The sequence below is a fragment of the Hemiscyllium ocellatum genome, chromosome 3, assembly GCF_020745735.1.
Source record: "Hemiscyllium ocellatum isolate sHemOce1 chromosome 3, sHemOce1.pat.X.cur, whole genome shotgun sequence".
In the NCBI taxonomy this organism is placed as follows: Eukaryota; Metazoa; Chordata; class Chondrichthyes; order Orectolobiformes; family Hemiscylliidae; genus Hemiscyllium; species Hemiscyllium ocellatum.
In genome coordinates this window covers 127,051,135-127,069,741 of record NC_083403.1, presented here as the reverse complement: position 1 = coordinate 127,069,741, position 18,607 = coordinate 127,051,135, and the positions used below count along the sequence as shown (strand labels likewise).

The window sequence follows — 18,607 nt, the reverse complement described above, 5'->3', positions numbered from 1 at the left end:
ATTAGATGAGCAGCTCTTTACATTCCAACTTGTATTTGAGAGCATTTTGAACACCATAGACATAAACCCTCGGTGAACAGGTCTCAGGGCCCAGAGGTTATATGTTGGGACAACCCTGTTATCAAAAAATAATATTTCATTGACTCTATTAACTTTCCTTTGTGAATACCGGAGTGTACCTTTTTAAAAAAAAAGTCTTGCTGCATAAGGTACCCAACATACATTAGCTGAATTCATATGGCAACATATGACTTACCTTTAAGTTGCTGATGTGTTTGAAGACAAACGGGTTGTTAATACTGATCTGTTTGCGAATTTTCTCATTCATTGCGTTAACGTAGGTTTGGTATACAGCCATACATTTTTTTGCCAGGGATGAGGCATAGTAGATGGGAATGTCATGTAGTTCTGGATGGTTCTGCCAATATTCATCTGCACGTAAAATAAAACTCCAAACAATAAGTTTTTAATCTCATTGCTTTGGATGGCATTGCAGAACAGGACAACAGTCACTGATCTCTACAGAACTCCAAAGAAAACAGTGTGAGAACAGGAAGTTGTTGGAAGTTCTTCATGATCAGATAAACATTAATGGAACTAAGTGAGATCTGTCCCAATGCACAAGGGAGGAAAGGTGTGGAAAATAATTTTGTGGACAATTTTGAAAAATACCTTGGAGAGGTCAAGGAGGAAAAGGAAAAAAATCACCAGTTAAATATGTCATGTGACTTTAATTGGGGACATTGCAATATTGCATCACTGTCCCATCATGCTTCCTAAGTCAGCTCAGATAAGATCATGGCATCTTAGTAAGAAACAGAGTGCAGCCCTATTCTAATACCAAATCTTGCAGCTCAGTTTGACATCACAAAGTTTTACTAGGTATACCCGGTTGGAATTTTGTCATGACACCAGTATCTTTTCAAACTCCAGTCAATGCTTTACACCGTTATTGTAGGATAGACTTGGAAACAAATTACTGATCTACTAATTATGTAATGGAGAGGAACTTCAGAGTATCGAAATATCTGGGTGTCATTTTGCATGAATCACAGAAAACTAGGACGGGAATACAACAGGTACTAAGGAAGGCATAGAAAGGGACAAGCTAGAAGGACAGGTCTTAGTTTGAGGATAAGGACAAGCAGATTTAAAACAGAAATGAGGAGAAATTATTTCTCTGAAAAGGTCTTGAATCTGTAAAACTCTCTACCCCAGATGTTGGCGCATGCCCGGACATTGAGTAAATTTGAGGAAGAGATAGTCAGATTTTTAATTAATGACAGGTTGAAGGGTTATGGACAGTGGGCAGGAAAGGAGTTGAGACCGAGATGAAATCTATCATGATCATATTGAATGGTGGAGAGGTTTAAAAGACTGAATTACCTACTCCTGCTCCTAGGTATTATGTAACCCAAATTTCCCAGCAATAGCCCAAGTGTTTTACACACACAACTTTTATTTCAGGGTCTTTCTATTTGGATACTCAGCACAGTGAGACATCATTTGATTAAGTAGGGTTGCTTATGTCTACAGTAAAATTTCTCATATTTATACTCCCAGCAGCTAACAACATTTGCTTTACAAGATAAATCTCACAAGATATCCTTAAATATGAATGGTCTCAGCTTTGTCGCGAAAAGCCCTCACTCACGTGCTCAAGTGTACTTAGATTACTAGATTAGATTACGTACAGAGTGGAAACAGGCCCTTCGGCCCAACAAGTCCACACCGACCTGCCGAAGCACAACCCACCCTACATTTACCCCTTCACCTAACACCAAGGGAAATTTTGCATGGCCAATTCACCTAACCTGCACATTTTTGGACTGTGGGAGGAAACCCACGCAGACATGGGGAGAATGTGCAAACTCCACACAGTCAGTTGCCTGAGGCGGGAATTGAAGGCGGGTCTCTGGCGCTGTGAGGCAGCAGTGCTAACCGCTGTGCCACCATGCTGCCCACAGGACAGAGGGATAAATCAGCTTTACAACATTTACCTAAAATCAGCAGTAGTTCTTGTGCACGGCCTAGAGCAAAGACAGGAATGAGACAGCGTCCTCCTCGATTTACAATGTCATGTACAGTATTGCAGAATCGAGCCTCACGCTCCTCGCGTTTCTCATGGATGTGAGTGCCATATGTGGATTCCTGGATGAAAAAGACCAGAATTACTATAGGAAGGAAAATGAAAAGAGTAAAAAAGTGGAATTCACACAAAAGATCAGCTAGAGTATAACATCAAGGAGGAGGCTTGGAGGGCTTTACAGTTTACTCCTGCTATCTCTTATGTTAAAATTCTTGTTTTCATTCATTCATGGGACGTGGGCATCGCTGTCTAGGTCAGTATTTATTGCCATTGCTAATTCCCCTAATTGCTTACAGGGCCATTAAAAGTCGACCACATCACGACTGATCTGGAGTCATGTGTAGGACAGACCAGGAAATGTTCTTCCCTGAAGGTCATTAGTGAAGCAGACAAGGTCATTTTATAACAACTAATAGCCATCATTGGGATAGCTTTTAATTCCAGAATTTTACTGAATTCAAATTTCATCATCTGCCACAGTGGGATTTGAACCCATGTTCCCAGAACATTAGCCTGGGATTCTGGATTGCTAGTCTACCATCTTCCCTATTGTAAGGTTTTATTTTGGTGCACAAAAAAAAAATCAGAGACCTGCTATATTGTAATTTGACATGGACAAATACTTGAAAAAAAAATGTGTGTGTGTATAAAAATTTGAATCACTTTATTCTTATGTCATGACCACACATCAGGTTTTTCCTCTGAGTGGTCCCTTTTAATAATCGAGTGCTACAACTTAAATAGTTAAATACAACTTGACCAGCAACACAGCTTTATGCTTTAAAGGTAACAGGTTAAATTACTATACAATGATTGTGAAAAGTAAAGTAAAAGAAAAGCTATTAGCTAAAATATAAAGATTTAAAGTAATTAAGGGCAAAAGCTACACGGTGGCGCAGTGGTTAGCACTGCTGCCTCACAGCACCAGAGACCTGGGTTCAATTCCCAATTCAGGCGACTGACTGTGTGGAGTTTGCACATTTGCCCCGTGTCTGCGTGGGTTTCCTCCGGGTGCTCCGGTTTCCTTCCACAATCACAAAGATGTGCAGGTTAGGTGAATTTGCCAGGCTAAATTACCCATAGTGTTAGGTAAGGGGTAAATGTAGGGGAAAGGGTGGGTGGCGCTTCGGCGGGTCGGTGTGGACCTGTTGGGCCGAAGGGCCTGTTTCCACACTGTAAGTAATCTCATCTAATTTTAAAAAAAGATGAAAATTAGACCACAGTTTCTACTAACACTGCAGGGATGACTTGCTGAAAGTCTCACTTCAGGAAGTGAATGTTTTGAAGGCAGATTCAGCAGCTACTGCAACTTCTGTAATCAAATTGCTGGAGGTTGTGCCCATACCTCCAGATAGCTAAAACCTGGCCCTGGAATTTTCCTAATCTAAAATCTTGTTTAGTTGTAACAAGCAAATATTGCTTGCAGGTTTTCAAACCTCACCTTCTTCAAGGCCCTCCTAGTCTCCCCCAACACAACCAACAATCTTCCCACTTTCACAGCTCTTCAGGACTTCTCCAGAGTTTAACTCCCAAATCATAGCTGCTCACTAATTTTCACCTTAAGTTCATTCTTACAGCAGAGCCCTCTAATTGTTCTGGACTGCTCACTTCAGTCACCCTCCCTGCACAATAGCTAATGGTTGTACTCCTAAAATGGAGGCAGTCTCCATTTGTCGATTTCCCAAACTATAGATGACCTCAGAAATTTTCAGTGACCACAAACCATCATGAGTAACCTATCAAATACCTCGCAAGAACCCGTTGCTCCCATGGCTGGGCAGAGTTCAACGTTGCCACCAAACCACTCTTTACGCCCCTCAATGTTACAATATTGTCACTTTCACAGGATGCCAGCTTTCAGCACAAAGCATGCTTACAAAGACAATGCACCACAAATCATCACTACATAATGGGCCAAATCCAAAAATACTGGTGCATTAATGAAATACATTGCTCTTCATGCAGAGCAGTTATCAAGTTCAGCACATTAAAGGGATATAGCATTAATCATGAACGTCCAGAATATACTGGTCGATTCCAGTGGTCCACTTGCCTCATACAAATGACAATTTAACTCCACTATTTTGAGAATATATTGGGCTTGTATATTCATCATTAAAATTTTTGCAAAGTTAAGGCTCATAGATTAACCTTTCCTTGATGAATATTAATATTCTGTTCATCAATCATTCCAGACCAGAAAAGGAGCTATTTAAATTGCAATCTTATAACCAAGTGATAAACTGTCATTAAAGATTTTTAAAAGATTTAATGCATTTCTCACTTTTCATTTGCCTCCTAATTCAAACTTCACATCCTGTTGTTTCTTTGTTCACCTGTTTCAACTCTTATTCATCCTCTTTCTTAGTCCATAAATACCTTTGCTTTGGGAGATTCACTGTCAAGCTTGCAGTTCACCCAGGTCCTAAAAGCAGCATTGCATTTCTAGCAAGTTAAGGCACAAAATATTTTGAAGTTGAAAGATGAATGGAAAAAAGTCTAACTTATCAAACACACAAAGATGCATGGGTCCAGCAAGATTTGGCCCAACATGTTATGGTCAAGTCAGCCAAAAAATACTTGAACTTTAAAAACCTTACAGAATAACTGTTCTTCCAGGAGAAGACAGAGAGAAGGCTAATGGAACTAGCATCATGAGACAACACGTGGTATCTGGAAAAAACCTTTAACAGCACAACCTAAATAAAGCAAAAATTTAACAATTTCTACTTATGCACATATTCTTCAATAGCCCCAAATTAGATGAAAAAGCTGAAACTAAATTTCAATTTGTATACCTTTTGATAGATTTAGGTAAAACATGGAGATAATTATCTATTGCATCCTCCATCTCACATAGGTATGTACTCTCACTGCTAAAGATATTACAATCTCCCTGAAGAATGAAAATTAACTTACTATTATAAGAATATCAGGCCTAACACTGGGGATCTCTGCTGCCATTAAGTGTCGATCCTCTTGTCGTGAAAAATCACCAGTGTACAAAATCTGCACAGACACAATTAGTCATCAATTTAAAACAATATTGACACTTAACAATTTTTGTAGACATTTTAATAATAAAAGCAGAGTCATAGAGTTGTACAGCAGGGAAATAGACCCTTCAGTCCAATGCCGACCAGATATCCCAACCCAATCTAGTCTAGTCCCATCTGCAAGCATCTGGCCCATATCCCTCCAGATCCTTCCTATTCATACACCCATCCAAAAGGCATCTGTACATTTATTATTTATTGAATCTATTATATGTTAAAATAGTAGGTGAGTCACAACGTTGTACTTTATTGCGCATGGAAAACTTGCATGTGAACCTAACCCCAAGGCAAGTTTTATTAGAAAAACACTCATCTTAATTGTTTGGCAGGGACCAAATATCCTCCCTTCTCCCCAACTCCCTCAGATCTCTTCTTGAGTACGACTTTTCAAAACGTTTGCACTATGTTTTGATTTTCAAGAATTCTTTCTCAATTCTCACTAAATCATTTATTAGATATTAGTCATGCAGTAAAACATCTTCTGTATATGTGCTGACATGTGGGGAATATGGACTTGCACACATACACAAAATTTGAAAAATTTATCAATGTACTCAATTAGCAATCGAGCATTAAACTTAAAACCATGACATGCTAGAGAATAAATGATTTAAAATATTTCAAGACAACAGGCGGAAGTTTACAAACTTTATGTTCAAAATAAACACACTCCAACACAAAGTCACTATCCTAAAAGTACTTTCTGTAGTCTTGTGGGATCATATTTGAACAAAATTGAAACATTTCAACCAGACAGTTTTATTACCTTTGATGTCAACCCCAGAATTGAAAGTAACAGTTGGAACAGCATGGTGGCGCAGTGGTTGAGAAAAGATTGACAAGGATGTTGCCAGGGATGGAGGATTTGAGCTATAGTGAGAGGCTGAATAGGCTGAGGCTGTTTTCCCTGGAGAGTCGGAGGCTGAGATGTGACCTTTTAGAGGTTTATAAAATCATGAGGGGCATGGATAGGGTGAATAGCAAAGATGCTAATGTTGGGGTTGGGGAGCCTAAAACTAGAGGGCATAGGCTTAGAGTGAGGGGGAAACCATTTAAAAGGGACCTAAGGGGCAACTTGCTCACACAGAGTGCGTTGCATGTATGGAATGAGTTGCCAGAGGAAGTGGCGGAGGCTGGTACGATTACAACATTGGATGGGTATACGAATAGGAAGGGTTTAGAGGGATATGCACCAAAAGCTGACAAATGGAACTAGATTTATTTAGTCAGCATGATTGATCTGAACTGAAGGGTCTGTTTCTATGCTTTACAGCTCTATGACTCTAATTTCCCATATAGCCCCCAACCCTCACACAGGAACTATTTCAAATCCCACAACCCTCTTTGCCCTCCTTCAGTCATATTTCTGTTCTTTGGTCCAGTTAGAGCCCCCCCCCCACCCCCCCCAATCCAGTCTGGCTCAAGACAGCTCTTATTCTTGATAATCCATGTGCAAAACCATAGAAAATTCTCTAGTATTACAAAAACCAGGAGGGAAGACAGAGATTCTGTCTAACAGAAATGCTCGGCCTTAATTTTTCTTTCAGATGTTGACACATTCAACGCATTCTTGACATTTTATCACTTTCAATTTGTTTTCATACATACCTTCACTCCAGCTATTTCAATCATAAACATGGCAGCTCCCAGAACGTGACCTGCGTGATAACACCAGAACTTGATACCTGCCACTTCCTTCACTTCATGAAAGTTGATGGTCTCAATTTTGTCCATACTTTCTTCCAGGTCTGACTCAGTGTACAACATGTCATCTGCTGAGATATTACTTTATGCAGAAGTAAAATATGTTAAGAATCAATGAATCTATCACAACATTAAGAGGTCACAAAAATTTAAAATGAAGCCCTGCAATGAGTATTTCCTGAATTCAATCCTGAATACATCACTTTGCAGTGAGTTATATTTCTCAAGCTGTTCCAGATCAGAGTTGTTAGTGCCTACTTACATTGATCAGCATTTAGAGTAATACAGCATTCAATATAAAAACTGAATTATGGATATCAGTTGAGGATTGAACTTGGTTTTTCATGCCCCTGGTGTTCAAAACACTTCCAACACTCATCAGCAATGCCATGGGGCTACAGTCCTACTCCACACTGTTCATGCATCAAGAGCTAAAGACACACTTCAAAATCTGCTCATGTGACCAAGTTAAAAGGATTAGGCCTTTAAGAATCTGGTTTCTAAATTCAAAAATACCTTCTTCTCTCTAAAATGTCAAGAGACATGGGATGCTCCAGAAGGAAAGAAATATAACCAGATAGGAGGAAGAAATAAGATGATCTGTGCATAATCTGTCAATTCTCAGTATGTTATACTGTACAAGAGGATTCTGTGAATAATCCTTCTCTCAGGAATTATTGGCAAACTGCTAACAATGACAACTGAAAATTCAATACTGTAAAGAGCAGAGTGAAGAATATTAAATGCAACAGACAGAAACTTGCACTTACCTGACCTTGACATAATCAGACAGTAGCCAGCGATATATAGCTTTTGTTGCATGTGTCATAAAAGTTCTGCCTTTAAAACTGGTCTTTTGTAGGAACCATGGAAGTGCACCACAGTGATCTAAATGGAAACTGTTAAAGATCAAATTGAACAGAAAAGTTATACATTTACAAAGGTAGCCTCACACTTTTGCATGAAGAAAATATTACAGCAAATCATGAGTCGACAATAAAGGTACATCAGACTTCACATTATTCGCATCTTTAATATTTCCAAAAATATACTAAAGATATTATTAGTAGGACTGAAGTCTCAGATTAACATAGCTTAAAGTGCAAACAGATTGATAAAAATACTAGACAGGAAAAAAGAAATTAGTGCACCGAGCCTGTGGCACCCATACTGCTGAAATTTGTTAAGCACATATCTTGAGCTACACAGACAAATGGCTAAAAAGCTGAAGCCAATTGTGGGCAAGATCTGGAAAATAACTTCCGACCCTTTTAGGCAACTGAAAGAAATTCAGGGTAGCACACTGATTCTGACCTATAGTATAGGGTCTCCATCTTGTACAATGAGATCACCATTCCTGCCAATTGCTGGTCAACCTTCACCTTGAAGAAACAGTGGATTGGTTTTCACCACACAATGCTGCTAACAGGTCCATTACAATTAAATTTGAAGGTGAAATGAAATTAAAGGTCACAATAAGTTGAGTGGATGAGAGGAGGAAGTTACAACAGAGGATCAGTGTAATTTAGCAGAAAAAAACTACGTAGAGAACGAGAGATCATCTAGTTGGACCTAACACAAAAAGTTGAAAAATACAAGAGACTCAGAGTTGCAAAGGAGTGAGTGATCTAGATACTCAAATTTCTAAAGGTTAGTGTCCAGGCACAAAAAGTAATGAACAAGGCTAATTGCCATGATCTCAGAGGGTTTGAACACAAAAGTGAAAAGATGATACAACGGTCACAGTCGATGTGGATTATGTTGTTTAGCTTTGAAAACAAAACGTTAAGAAGGATATAATTGACCTTAGGCGGTAATACAGTGCCTACGCGCCTGAATCTCATGGCTTAAATCTTCAATTATGAAGATTGGCCACATCAACTGTGCTTTAATTTTCAAAGTTTAGAAGGGTGAAGATTGTTATAATAAATGTTTTCTTTTACGCTTTATGGGAATCATTTGTGTAAATGAAAAGAAATCATTTTATGTAATTGGAAAAATATGCTACAATAGGGCATCTTTAACTTGCCATTTCGGTAAGACCATATGACATTGGACAAAAATTAGGCCATTTGGCTGATCGAATCTACTCCACCATTTGATCATAGCTGATATGTTTCTTAACCTTATTCTCCTCATTCCCCCTTATAACTCTTGATCCCTTTACCAATGAACAACCTATCTATCTCTGTCTTCAGTCCACTCAAACAACTTGGCCTCCACAGCCATCCCGTGGCAATGTGTTCCACAGATTAACCAATCTCTGGCTTAAGAAATTCCTCATCTCAGTTCGAAAAGATTGTCTCTTCACTCAGAGGCTGTGCCCTCTGCTCCTAGCCTCTCCCATTAGTGGAAACATTTTCTCCATGTCTGTTCTACTCAGGTCTCTCTGTGAGGTTCAATCACATACCCTCTCATCCTTCTAAATTCCATCGTGTACAGACCCAGAATCCTCAACTGCTCATCATATGACAAGTTCTACACTAACGAATCATTTTTGTAAACCTCTGGATCCCCCCCAATGCCAGCACACCTTTCCTTAGATATGGGGTCCAAAATTGCTCAATATTCAAAATGTAGTCTGGAGCAAAGACAAGTAAAAGAGCTGAGGTACAGATTAGCAGGAATATCACTGAATAGGAGAACAGCGTCAGGAATTGTATTCCTTCAAACAATAAACATAAGCCTTTTGTTTAAAATGTGTGATAAGGAGAACATTTTAGTTGTAGCCGAACCCTATCAAAACCAGCTCCCACAAGGCCAAATGTCAAATGACCTGTTTAACAATCTGATTATATGTAGTATTCCCATCTCAGTCAATGCAAAAACTTTTTATCCATCATCTAAAATAACTCAACCAAATACCGCTTTTGGATCAAAGAAAACAAAGTTCCTTGGAATCTTCTTTTGAAGCCAAGCTATAATTTCTTAATTTTAAGCTAAACAGCAAGAATACTTACTGACTAATAAGGAGAAGATCTATCTCCGCAGGGTCAATCAAATCAATGTATGGAAGTGCATCCATTCCCTCAAGTCCAGGGTGGATTCCACAATCCAACTGAATAAGATAAAATTCAGGTGAAGACTATTCAAAAGACCAGATTGACACTTAACACAAAACTATGACCTTATGTGAAACAAAGCTCCTTAATCAAATCACATTGCCAGTATTTCATTATTTATTTGTTATTTATGTAGGCTGCCATTTTATTGGCTAGTGTCTGATTAAGTGTGGTGAGTTTGAAATACATCAGCAGCTAAACTATGCTTGGCCAACACAAGTTAGAAGAAAGTTTGCAAGTCAAATTTTTAAATCAACAATTACATCATCAACAAATGCGCATCAGAGTCAAATTGCAAGAACTTTCTTCCATTGGCGCTAGCTAATCAACGATCATTACTGACACCAATAACTAAAGTCTTCTAGTGACCCTGAAGCCTGTTGTATACATAAAATTATAAAATCATACCATGATTTTCCTTCCTTTGAATTCCACAATGATGCATGATCTTCCCACCTCTTGTCCAGCTCCTCTATTAATAATGCACAAAAAATCTCAAATTTATGTGATGAAAAGCAATGATACTGCACAAATTTGAAGAAGTATGAATTAAAAAAAAGAACATTTTTAGAACACTCGACAGGTCACTGGACAAACTACAAGCATGGGATTTGCCATCACAACCACAAAGGTTAAAATTCTAATCTGTCATATAAATTCCTGCTGTGGAGAACTCCAACTCAAAAGGCAGGATCCAGTTGCATTTAATCTGTATTTTCCTCAAAACCAATGGCATGTAGGGGGATGTTGGGGGTGAGGGGAGGCAGAGATGAGGGTAAGGGAGAGGAGGTGGAGATGGTGGATATGTTGTGGCAGAGAAGAGATGGGGGTTACAGTAAGGAGGTGTAGGAGGAATGAGAGGATATGGGGTGACATAGGAGATGCAGCAGCTGGGATGCGGAGATGGGCTACCAGTTGGGGGGGGGGGCGACGTGAAGGGACAGGATATGGGGGGGAAGAGAGGAGAAATGGGCAATGCGTGGGGGGGGAGGGATGGAGATATGGGGATACAGGGGGGAGGGGTGAGGAGAAATGAGATACATCTTGGAGGGGGGGAGAGATGGATGAGAGGGAGTAACTGGGAGATGGGGGTTTGGGGGGAGGTTGGAGGGTAAGGAGAGAAGAGATGCAGGATACAGGCGGAGGCAGAGATGGGGGAAAGTGACTGGGGGGAGATACAGTGGGGTGGGGGGAGAGAGGAGGGGACACGGGGGGGTGGGGGGGAGGGAGAGAGGAGGGGACACGGGGGGGTGGGGGGGAGGGAGAGAGGAGGGGACACGGGGGGGTGGGGGGGAGAGAGAGAGGAGGGGACACGGGGGGGTGGGGGGGAGAGAGAGAGGAGGGGACACGGGGGGGGTGGGGGGGAGAGAGAGAGGAGGGGACACGGGGGGGGGTGGGGGGGAGAGAGAGAGGAGGGGACACGGGGGGGTGGGGGGGAGAGAGAGAGAGGAGGGGACACGGGGGGGTGGGGGGGAGGGAGAGAGGAGGGGACACGGGGGGGTGGGGGGGAGGGAGAGAGGAAGGGACACGGGGGGGTGGGGGGGAGAGAGAGGAGGGGACACGGGAGCGGGGTGAGTGTCTCGACAGCGGGGTCGGTGACCGTGCAGTGAGACGTGAATCTTATTTGGATGCCCCGGTTTGGGGTGGGGGGGGTAGTGGAAGGAGGGGGAAGGGGGTCACTCACAGCGGGCGGATCAGGAGCTGGTCACTCTCTTCCGCCGGGACAAAGATCTCCGCTTTCCGTTTGGCCGCCATGCCGGCCTCGGCACGGGAACACTTCCGGTCCCCCCCACCAAAACCCTCCGGCTGGAAACCGCCTCCACCCAGCGGCCGGGGGGACACAATAAAGTGGGACACCGGAGAGTTGAGGAGGAATTCATCACAAAGAGTCACATATTGTGCAGTGAGAGAAACGTCTTATTTCAGTAAGAAACCCGGCAATTTGTCAGGTAATGGGTTTTATATTTCAATTTTTAAAAAAATTATATAGTTTTATCTTCTGTACGTGTTATAATAGATGTATTTTTTCCCAGACTGATGTCTTTGGGCGTGTGTGCGAATCTGTGTTTTACATTTAAACTCTGGGCTCTACTTCATCCTTTAATGCAGGCCATTCACTTTTGTAATGTAAAGGTGATGATAGACTGGATTCATCAGGATCAGGTCAGGTACACCCCAGGATACTGAAGGAAGTGAGAATGGAGTCTCCTTAGATACCAGGGTGTTGCCAGAGGACTGAAGAATTGTACCTCTCCATCCATACTGTACAATATACCTCGCAATTACAAACTAGTTGGTTTAACTTCAGTGGTGTCAACCTTCTTCATAGAATTCAACGTAGAAAGTCCATTCTGCCATCGAATGAGCATCCCATCCCATCCACACCCACCCATGACCCAAACCCTGCATTTATAATGGTTAATACACCTTCCTGCACATCCCTTGACAGTTTGGCATAGCCAGTGCACCTAATTTGCACATTTTTGGTCTGGAGTCAATCCAGGGTCCCTGGTGCTGTGACATAGCAGTGCCAGCCATTGAGCTACTATGCCACCCTTTTAGGAACAGTAACCCAGGGCACAATTAGCACTTGCTTGACAAATGTTGATTAATTAGGGAAAACTGCCATGGATTTCTTTTAAGAGTATTTATTGGTACTGTAAAGAAGAGTAGCTAATGTAACCCCACTATTTTTAAAACAAAAAGGGAGATGGAGGGAAAATGGAATTATCGACAAGTTAGCCCAATGTTGATGGTTAGGAAAATATTCCAGTCCAATTGAAAATATTTAGATTTTTTTTAGATTACTTAATGTGGAAACAGGCCCTTCGGCCCAACAAATCCACACTGACCCGCAACCCACCCATATATCTAACACTATGGGCAATTTAGCATGGCCAATTCACCTGACCTGCACATCTTTGGGACTGTGGGAGGAAACTGGAGCACCCGGAGGGTGCTCACGCAGACACGGGGAGAATGTGCAAACTCCACACAGTTAGTCACCTGAGACGGGAATTGAACCCGGGTCTCTGGCGCTGTGAGGCAGCAGTGCTAACTACTGTACCACCGTGCCGCCATTTAATGGCAAAGCACCTTGGAAAACAGTGACAGGAATGGACAGTCAGTTTAGATTTTCAAAAGGGAAAACATGCTTGACAAATCTGAAATTTTTTGAAGATGTAACTAGTAGAATTGATGAGCGGAAACTATTGGACATAAGGCTTTTGATAAGGTCATAGAGTCGTACAGCATGAAAACATCCCCCTTTGATCCAACTCATCCATGCCAACCAGATATCCTAAATTAATGTGTTCTATTTCCCAGCATTTGGTCCATATCCTTCTCAACCCTTCCTATTCATGTATCCACCCAGCTGCCTTTTAAATGTTGTAATCGTACCAACCTCCACCACTTCCTCTGGCAGTTCATTCCATCCACACACCACTTTCTGTGTGAAAAAGTTGCCCCTTATGTCAGTTTTAAATCTTTTCCCTATGCCCTCTAGTTTTGGACTCCTCTACCTTGAGGAAAAGACCTTGGCTATTCACCCTGTCACAGAGTCATACATTATGGAGACAGACCCTTCAGTCCATGCTGACCATAATCCCAAACTAAACTAGTCCCAGGTGCCTGCTTCTGGCCCATCTCTCTCCAAATCTTTCTCTTCATGTATCTATCCAAATGTCTTTTAAACGTTGTAATATACCCACATGTACCACTTCCTCAGGAAGTTCATTCCACACATGAACCACCCTCTGTGTAAATTCTCTCTCCTCTCACTTTAAAAATGCGTGTTCTCGTCTTGAACTGTCCCCTCCTAGGGAAAAGACAACTACCATTAGCTCTATCTATACCTCTCACTATTTTATAAACTTTCGTCAGGTCGCCTCGCAACCTCCTATGCTCCAGCGAAAAATGTCTCAGCCTAACTGAAACCTTCCATACCTGGCAACATCCTGTAAATTTCTTCTGAACTCTCTTCAGCTTGATTTCTTCCTACCCATGCCCCTCATGATTTTATAAACCTCCTATAAGGTCACTCCTCAGTATCCGACGCTCCAGGGAAAATAGTCCCAGCTATTCAGGCTCACCCAATAGGTCAAACCCTCCAACCCTGGCAACATCCTTGTAAGTCTTTTCTGCACCCTTTGTTATCATTCAATAATTGGATCATTGTCCCGGGGAGATGGAGGGAGATTAAGTGCTGGCACTTAGTTTTCTCAATGTAGAGATCAGTACATTAGGCAACAGCACCACACCTGTTGGCAAGGATTCAGTCTGAGAGCATAGATTCAAATGGGTTGGGGAGGGGTGCACAAAGAAATTAAGGTGACTAATGTGATATTGATAATTCTGAAAGAACAAGTTGATTGCAGGTAAAAGAAAAGGAGGTGTCCAGGTGGAGGGAGAGTGTTGGAGGCATATGAAGGGGTCAGTGGGACAGAGAAGGGACTCTTGCCAAAAGAAGTGGTCATGGATGTGAAAGCAATGGAAGAAGAATTCAACATGGTGCTGTACCTATTGAGCTGGGGCGCAGAAGGAAAAAGCTAAGGCATTTGCTGAGTACATTCAGCATCAGAGAGTGGAAGGTCAGAAGGGATAGTAAATACTCAGCGAGAGATAGGGTTTGGAGAAGGGATGGAAACGAGGAAGGAAAATGGAGAAAGTTTCCAGAGGGATGTGGGTACTTCTGAGTTGTTGCAGCCTGTTCTCCTTAATGAGTGAAAGGAACAGTTTTCTCTTTGGAATGTCAAACAAGCCAGAGAATGAAGTGGAACTGGGGGGGGTGGGAGAGGACGACTAAGCCAGCATGAGATTGTGCTGATGGAGTAAGAGGCTGAGAATGTGCATACTGTGATGTACAGCACTGAGTGTAGATCTTGGATGCAGTGAGAGCAGCTGTCTGAGGAACGTTGTATATCACGGAGATACCTATGACCCTGGGAAGATTTGAAACACAAAAGATGAAACTTCATTTGGATTCCATGTAGAAGGAGTTGGAGGCAGTCACTGAGGAATGTGCTGTGACTGTGGAAGCAAGTTTTGGCAAATACCTTGTCAAATGCTAGGACCAAGAACTAATGATGGTGAACAAGAAAATCAGAACAGAAGTCCTATTGGAGAGAGGAGCAGAACTTTTTCAGGGTGAGCATACCTGGAAGAGAGGAGACAGAGAGTTAAGCATTAAAATAAAACAAGGAGCTGTAATGCTGGAAATATAAAGTAAAACAGAAGCTGATCTGACAATATCTGTGCAGAGAAAAATTTAAAGTTTCAAGTCCAGTGACCCTTCTACAAATTGATGATAGATAGGACAACCTTGTTAAACGAGGTGGTATATGTGCCGAAAACGGGTGTGGGAAGACAGATATTAAAGGAGTAAACAATGGGTGAAGAAAGAGCACAGAGGCGGAGAAAGACAGTTAGGCAGACAAAGGCATGGATAATGGTCAGCCAGGAAATTGCTGATGAGGATGACAACTGGGTGAAAGTGGGTTAGCTATGCTGAAAGCAGCTCATGACCAGGCGTGAGGGTGGGTAAAGGACTTGGAGGGTGGTGTTCATACTGATAAAATTAATGAACTTGATAGTGAATCCTGTAGCTGCAGAGTCCTCCAAGTGCTTCAAGCTGGCATTGAGCCTCATTAGAGCCCTGCAGCAAGCCCAAGGCAGAGATGTTGGCATGGGAACACAGTTGTGTTGAAATGGAAGGCAACTGGAACTTAGGGGTCATTTTTGCAGAAAGAATGTAGATCTGTATAGAATGTGGAATAATGATTGTCTGGCCATTGGAAAATATAGGCCAGTGTTGCAGCTCCATAACCTTTCATTACACATTCACCCGATGTCTCCTGTTAACTCTTTCTGCAGGCTGTCTTGGTTTCAGATTTCCAGCAGTGTTTTGCTTTTGTTTGTTAATGGGCAGACAGCGAGGTCCATCCTATCTTTTCCAGGTGTTCAATGCTCCAGCGAAGTGATATTTGGCTGCTAAATTCCTTTTGAATGAGAAAAATCCTTTATGATTAATAGATTTGAGAAGATATTCAGTCAGAATAAGGCACCATTCTGTGATACTGTAATATCCAATTCCAGAACTTTCTTTTTGCCAAAACATTGGGCAAATCTTAGGAAATCTTCAATTTCCTTATTCTTAAGTTTGGTATTAGGTAGTGAGATATACTGATATTTTGTTAGCTCCAGTAATATAAGGGCAAGATGTAAGCCATGCACTAAAGAATTTAATCACCTTTTTATTACACCTCAAGGTTTTACAGTTCTGGTCTCTCTGCTATAGGACAGATATTACATTGGAGGGAGTTCAGAAAAATCTATCAGGATGGTGCCAGGAGTGGAGGATTTGAGTTATAAGGGGAGGTTGGGGCTATTTTTCCCTGGAGCGTAGGAGTTTGAAGGGTGATCTTAGAGATTTATTAAATCATGAGGGGCATAGATTTTTTTTTATAGATATTTTTATTGAAATTTAACATTTTTGCAAATTTACAAAAATAAACAAAACTCTCAAATACAAACATTGATGTACAATTAAATCATATATACAATAGTCATAATTTAACAAAGAAAAGAGAAAGAAAGAAAACAAAAAAAGAAAAAAAAAAGAAACGAGAAAAGACAGAAAAAAAAACTCAACTTTCTACTAATCTAACCTATAACTAACCAGAGTGTATACCTAAGTCTCTTACATGCTCGGAATGTATAAACATCAAATATAATAAAACCCGTATTCGCGCAGGATTCCTCTCCCAAGGGGCCCCGGAGCAGCCCGGTCTGAAATCTTCACTAAATAAAAGCCCTTGTTAGGATAGCCGAAATATCTGCATTTATATAATTCAAAAAGGGCTGCCATATTTTATAAAATAATTCAGTCTTTCGGTGCACCATATTTGTGAGGAAGTCAAGGGGGATATATTCCATAATTAATCTGTGCCAATTTGAAAGTCCAGGGGGGCCCTCAGCCACCCAGTTCACCAAAATATTTTTCCTTGCACAGAAAGAGAGAATAGAAAATAGTCTCTTCCCATGCATATCCAGAGATGAGAGGTTCGAAAAGCCCAAAAGGAGAGATACAGGGTCCACCCTAATTTCCGTTCCTAAAATTTCTGTCAGGGTATTTGCCACTTTAGTCCAGTATCTGCGGATTTTCTGACAAGTCCACAGACAATGTACAAGAGTACCCACCTCTATTTTGCATTTAGGACACATTGGAGATGCTCCTGCCTTAAATTTTGCCAGTCGAGCCGGAGCTATATGGGCCCTATGAAGTATCTTTAGTTGGATAGCCTGAGTTCTGTTACAGATAGCAATTCTTCTAGCATTTTCCCAAATGTCATTCCACATATCCTCAGAGATTTCTAGCCCCAAGTCCTGCTCCCATGTTTTAAGCAGGTCATCCATGTCTCCTGAGACTCCATCATGTAGCAAATGGTATATAGTACTAACGGAGGATGCCCCCGCTGGTCGTAAGACATTACGTTCTCTGTCTGATTTATAAAGACTATCTATTAATGTAGTCTTCCTCTGTATATAATCTCGAACTTGGAAGTATCGAAAGAGATCCCCATTAGGTATTCCGAATTTCAGACGCAGCTGCTCAAAGGACATCAGGATCCCATCTTTAAATAGGTCCCCTAAGCATGAGATGCCCCTGGATCTCCAGAGTTTAAAGGTGGCATCTGTAATCCCCGGTTGGAATCCCCATGCGCCTACTATTGGTGCATGGGGGGATGTTTTATGTGAGTTACCCTCATTTTGCCGCATTATATTCCAGGCCTTAATTGTGTTTAATATTATGGGATTTTTACAGTGGTCTGTAATGATTTTCCTCTTATCTGAAAATAAAAGGTTAATAAGTGGGTATTTTACTTGGGAGGCTTCGATATCCAGCCAAATTGATTGTGGATCAGATGAAACCCAATCAGCTATGTAACTTAGTAGGGAGCTTAACTGATATTTCCTAAAGTCTGGGAAGTCCAGTCCTCCCCTTGCCTGTGGAAGCTGTAGCTTCTTCAGCTTAATAAGGGGCCGTCTATGGTTCCAAATAAAGGAGCCCAACCAGCCATATAATTTACGTAGGGCTAGCCTTGGCAGCATCAGCGGGAGCATTCTCATAGGATATAAGAGACGGGGCAGAACATTCATTTTAATTAATGCTATTCTCCCTAGCCAGGAAATCGGAAGGTCTCTCCATCGCTGGAGGTCCTGCCTTATCCTTTCCATTAATTGTACAAAATTAGCCCTATACAGCTGATCAAATACTGGCGTGATAAAAATACCTAAATATAAGAAGCCCTCCAGGGACCAACGGAAGGGAAAAGGGGATCCGTCCATTAAGTGGGGTATCATAGCCAGACCACCCATTGGCATGGCTTCCGATTTTGAAAAATTAATTTTATAGCCTGAGAATGCACTAAATGTATTAATAACTTGAATTAGACGAGGCACTGACATTAAAGGATTACTGAGGAATAAGAGAATGTCATCTGCATAGAGGGTAATTTTGTGTTTACCTGTACCAATCCTCGGGGCCATTATATTAGGATCAGTCCGGATGGCTTCTGCTAGTGGTTCGATTATCAGTGTAAACAACAATGGTGAGAGAGGACATCCTTGACGGCAGCCCCTACCCACACTGAAGCCATCCGATCTTAACCCATTAGTAATAACAGCTGCTTTGG

General features: G+C 41.5%; 2 protein-coding genes across 5 annotated transcripts in view; one reads left to right on the top strand and one right to left on the bottom strand.

Moving 5' to 3' along the window:
* Window positions 1-11,694, bottom strand: part of cpsf3 (cleavage and polyadenylation specific factor 3) — a 30,772-nt gene extending 19,078 nt beyond the window's left edge. The window contains exons 1-8 of one of the 2 annotated variants that reach the window (XM_060821761.1): window positions 11,596-11,694; window positions 10,320-10,383; window positions 9,810-9,907; window positions 7,620-7,748; window positions 6,754-6,931; window positions 5,009-5,098; window positions 2,001-2,151; window positions 257-432 (exon numbers count right to left, since the gene is read on the bottom strand). In XM_060821761.1, coding sequence (XP_060677744.1) covers window positions 257-432; window positions 2,001-2,151; window positions 5,009-5,098; window positions 6,754-6,931; window positions 7,620-7,748; window positions 9,810-9,907; window positions 10,320-10,383; window positions 11,596-11,666 — 957 coding nt within the window. In that variant the 5' untranslated portion in view covers window positions 11,667-11,694. Of the gene's footprint in view, window positions 1-256; window positions 433-2,000; window positions 2,152-5,008; window positions 5,099-6,753; window positions 6,932-7,619; window positions 7,749-9,809; window positions 9,908-10,319; window positions 10,384-11,595 lie in introns of those variants that run through there. The other variant, XM_060821767.1, reaches the window with a different exon arrangement.
* A 58-nt stretch (window positions 11,695-11,752) lies between these two features.
* itgb1bp1 (integrin beta 1 binding protein 1) overlaps window positions 11,753-18,607 on the top strand; it is a 36,960-nt gene continuing 30,105 nt past the window's right edge. For all 3 annotated transcript variants that reach the window (XM_060821760.1, XM_060821755.1, XM_060821759.1), the window contains exon 1: window positions 11,753-11,860. The gene's annotated coding sequence lies outside the window, so the exon portion shown is untranslated. The remainder of the gene's footprint in view (window positions 11,861-18,607) is intronic.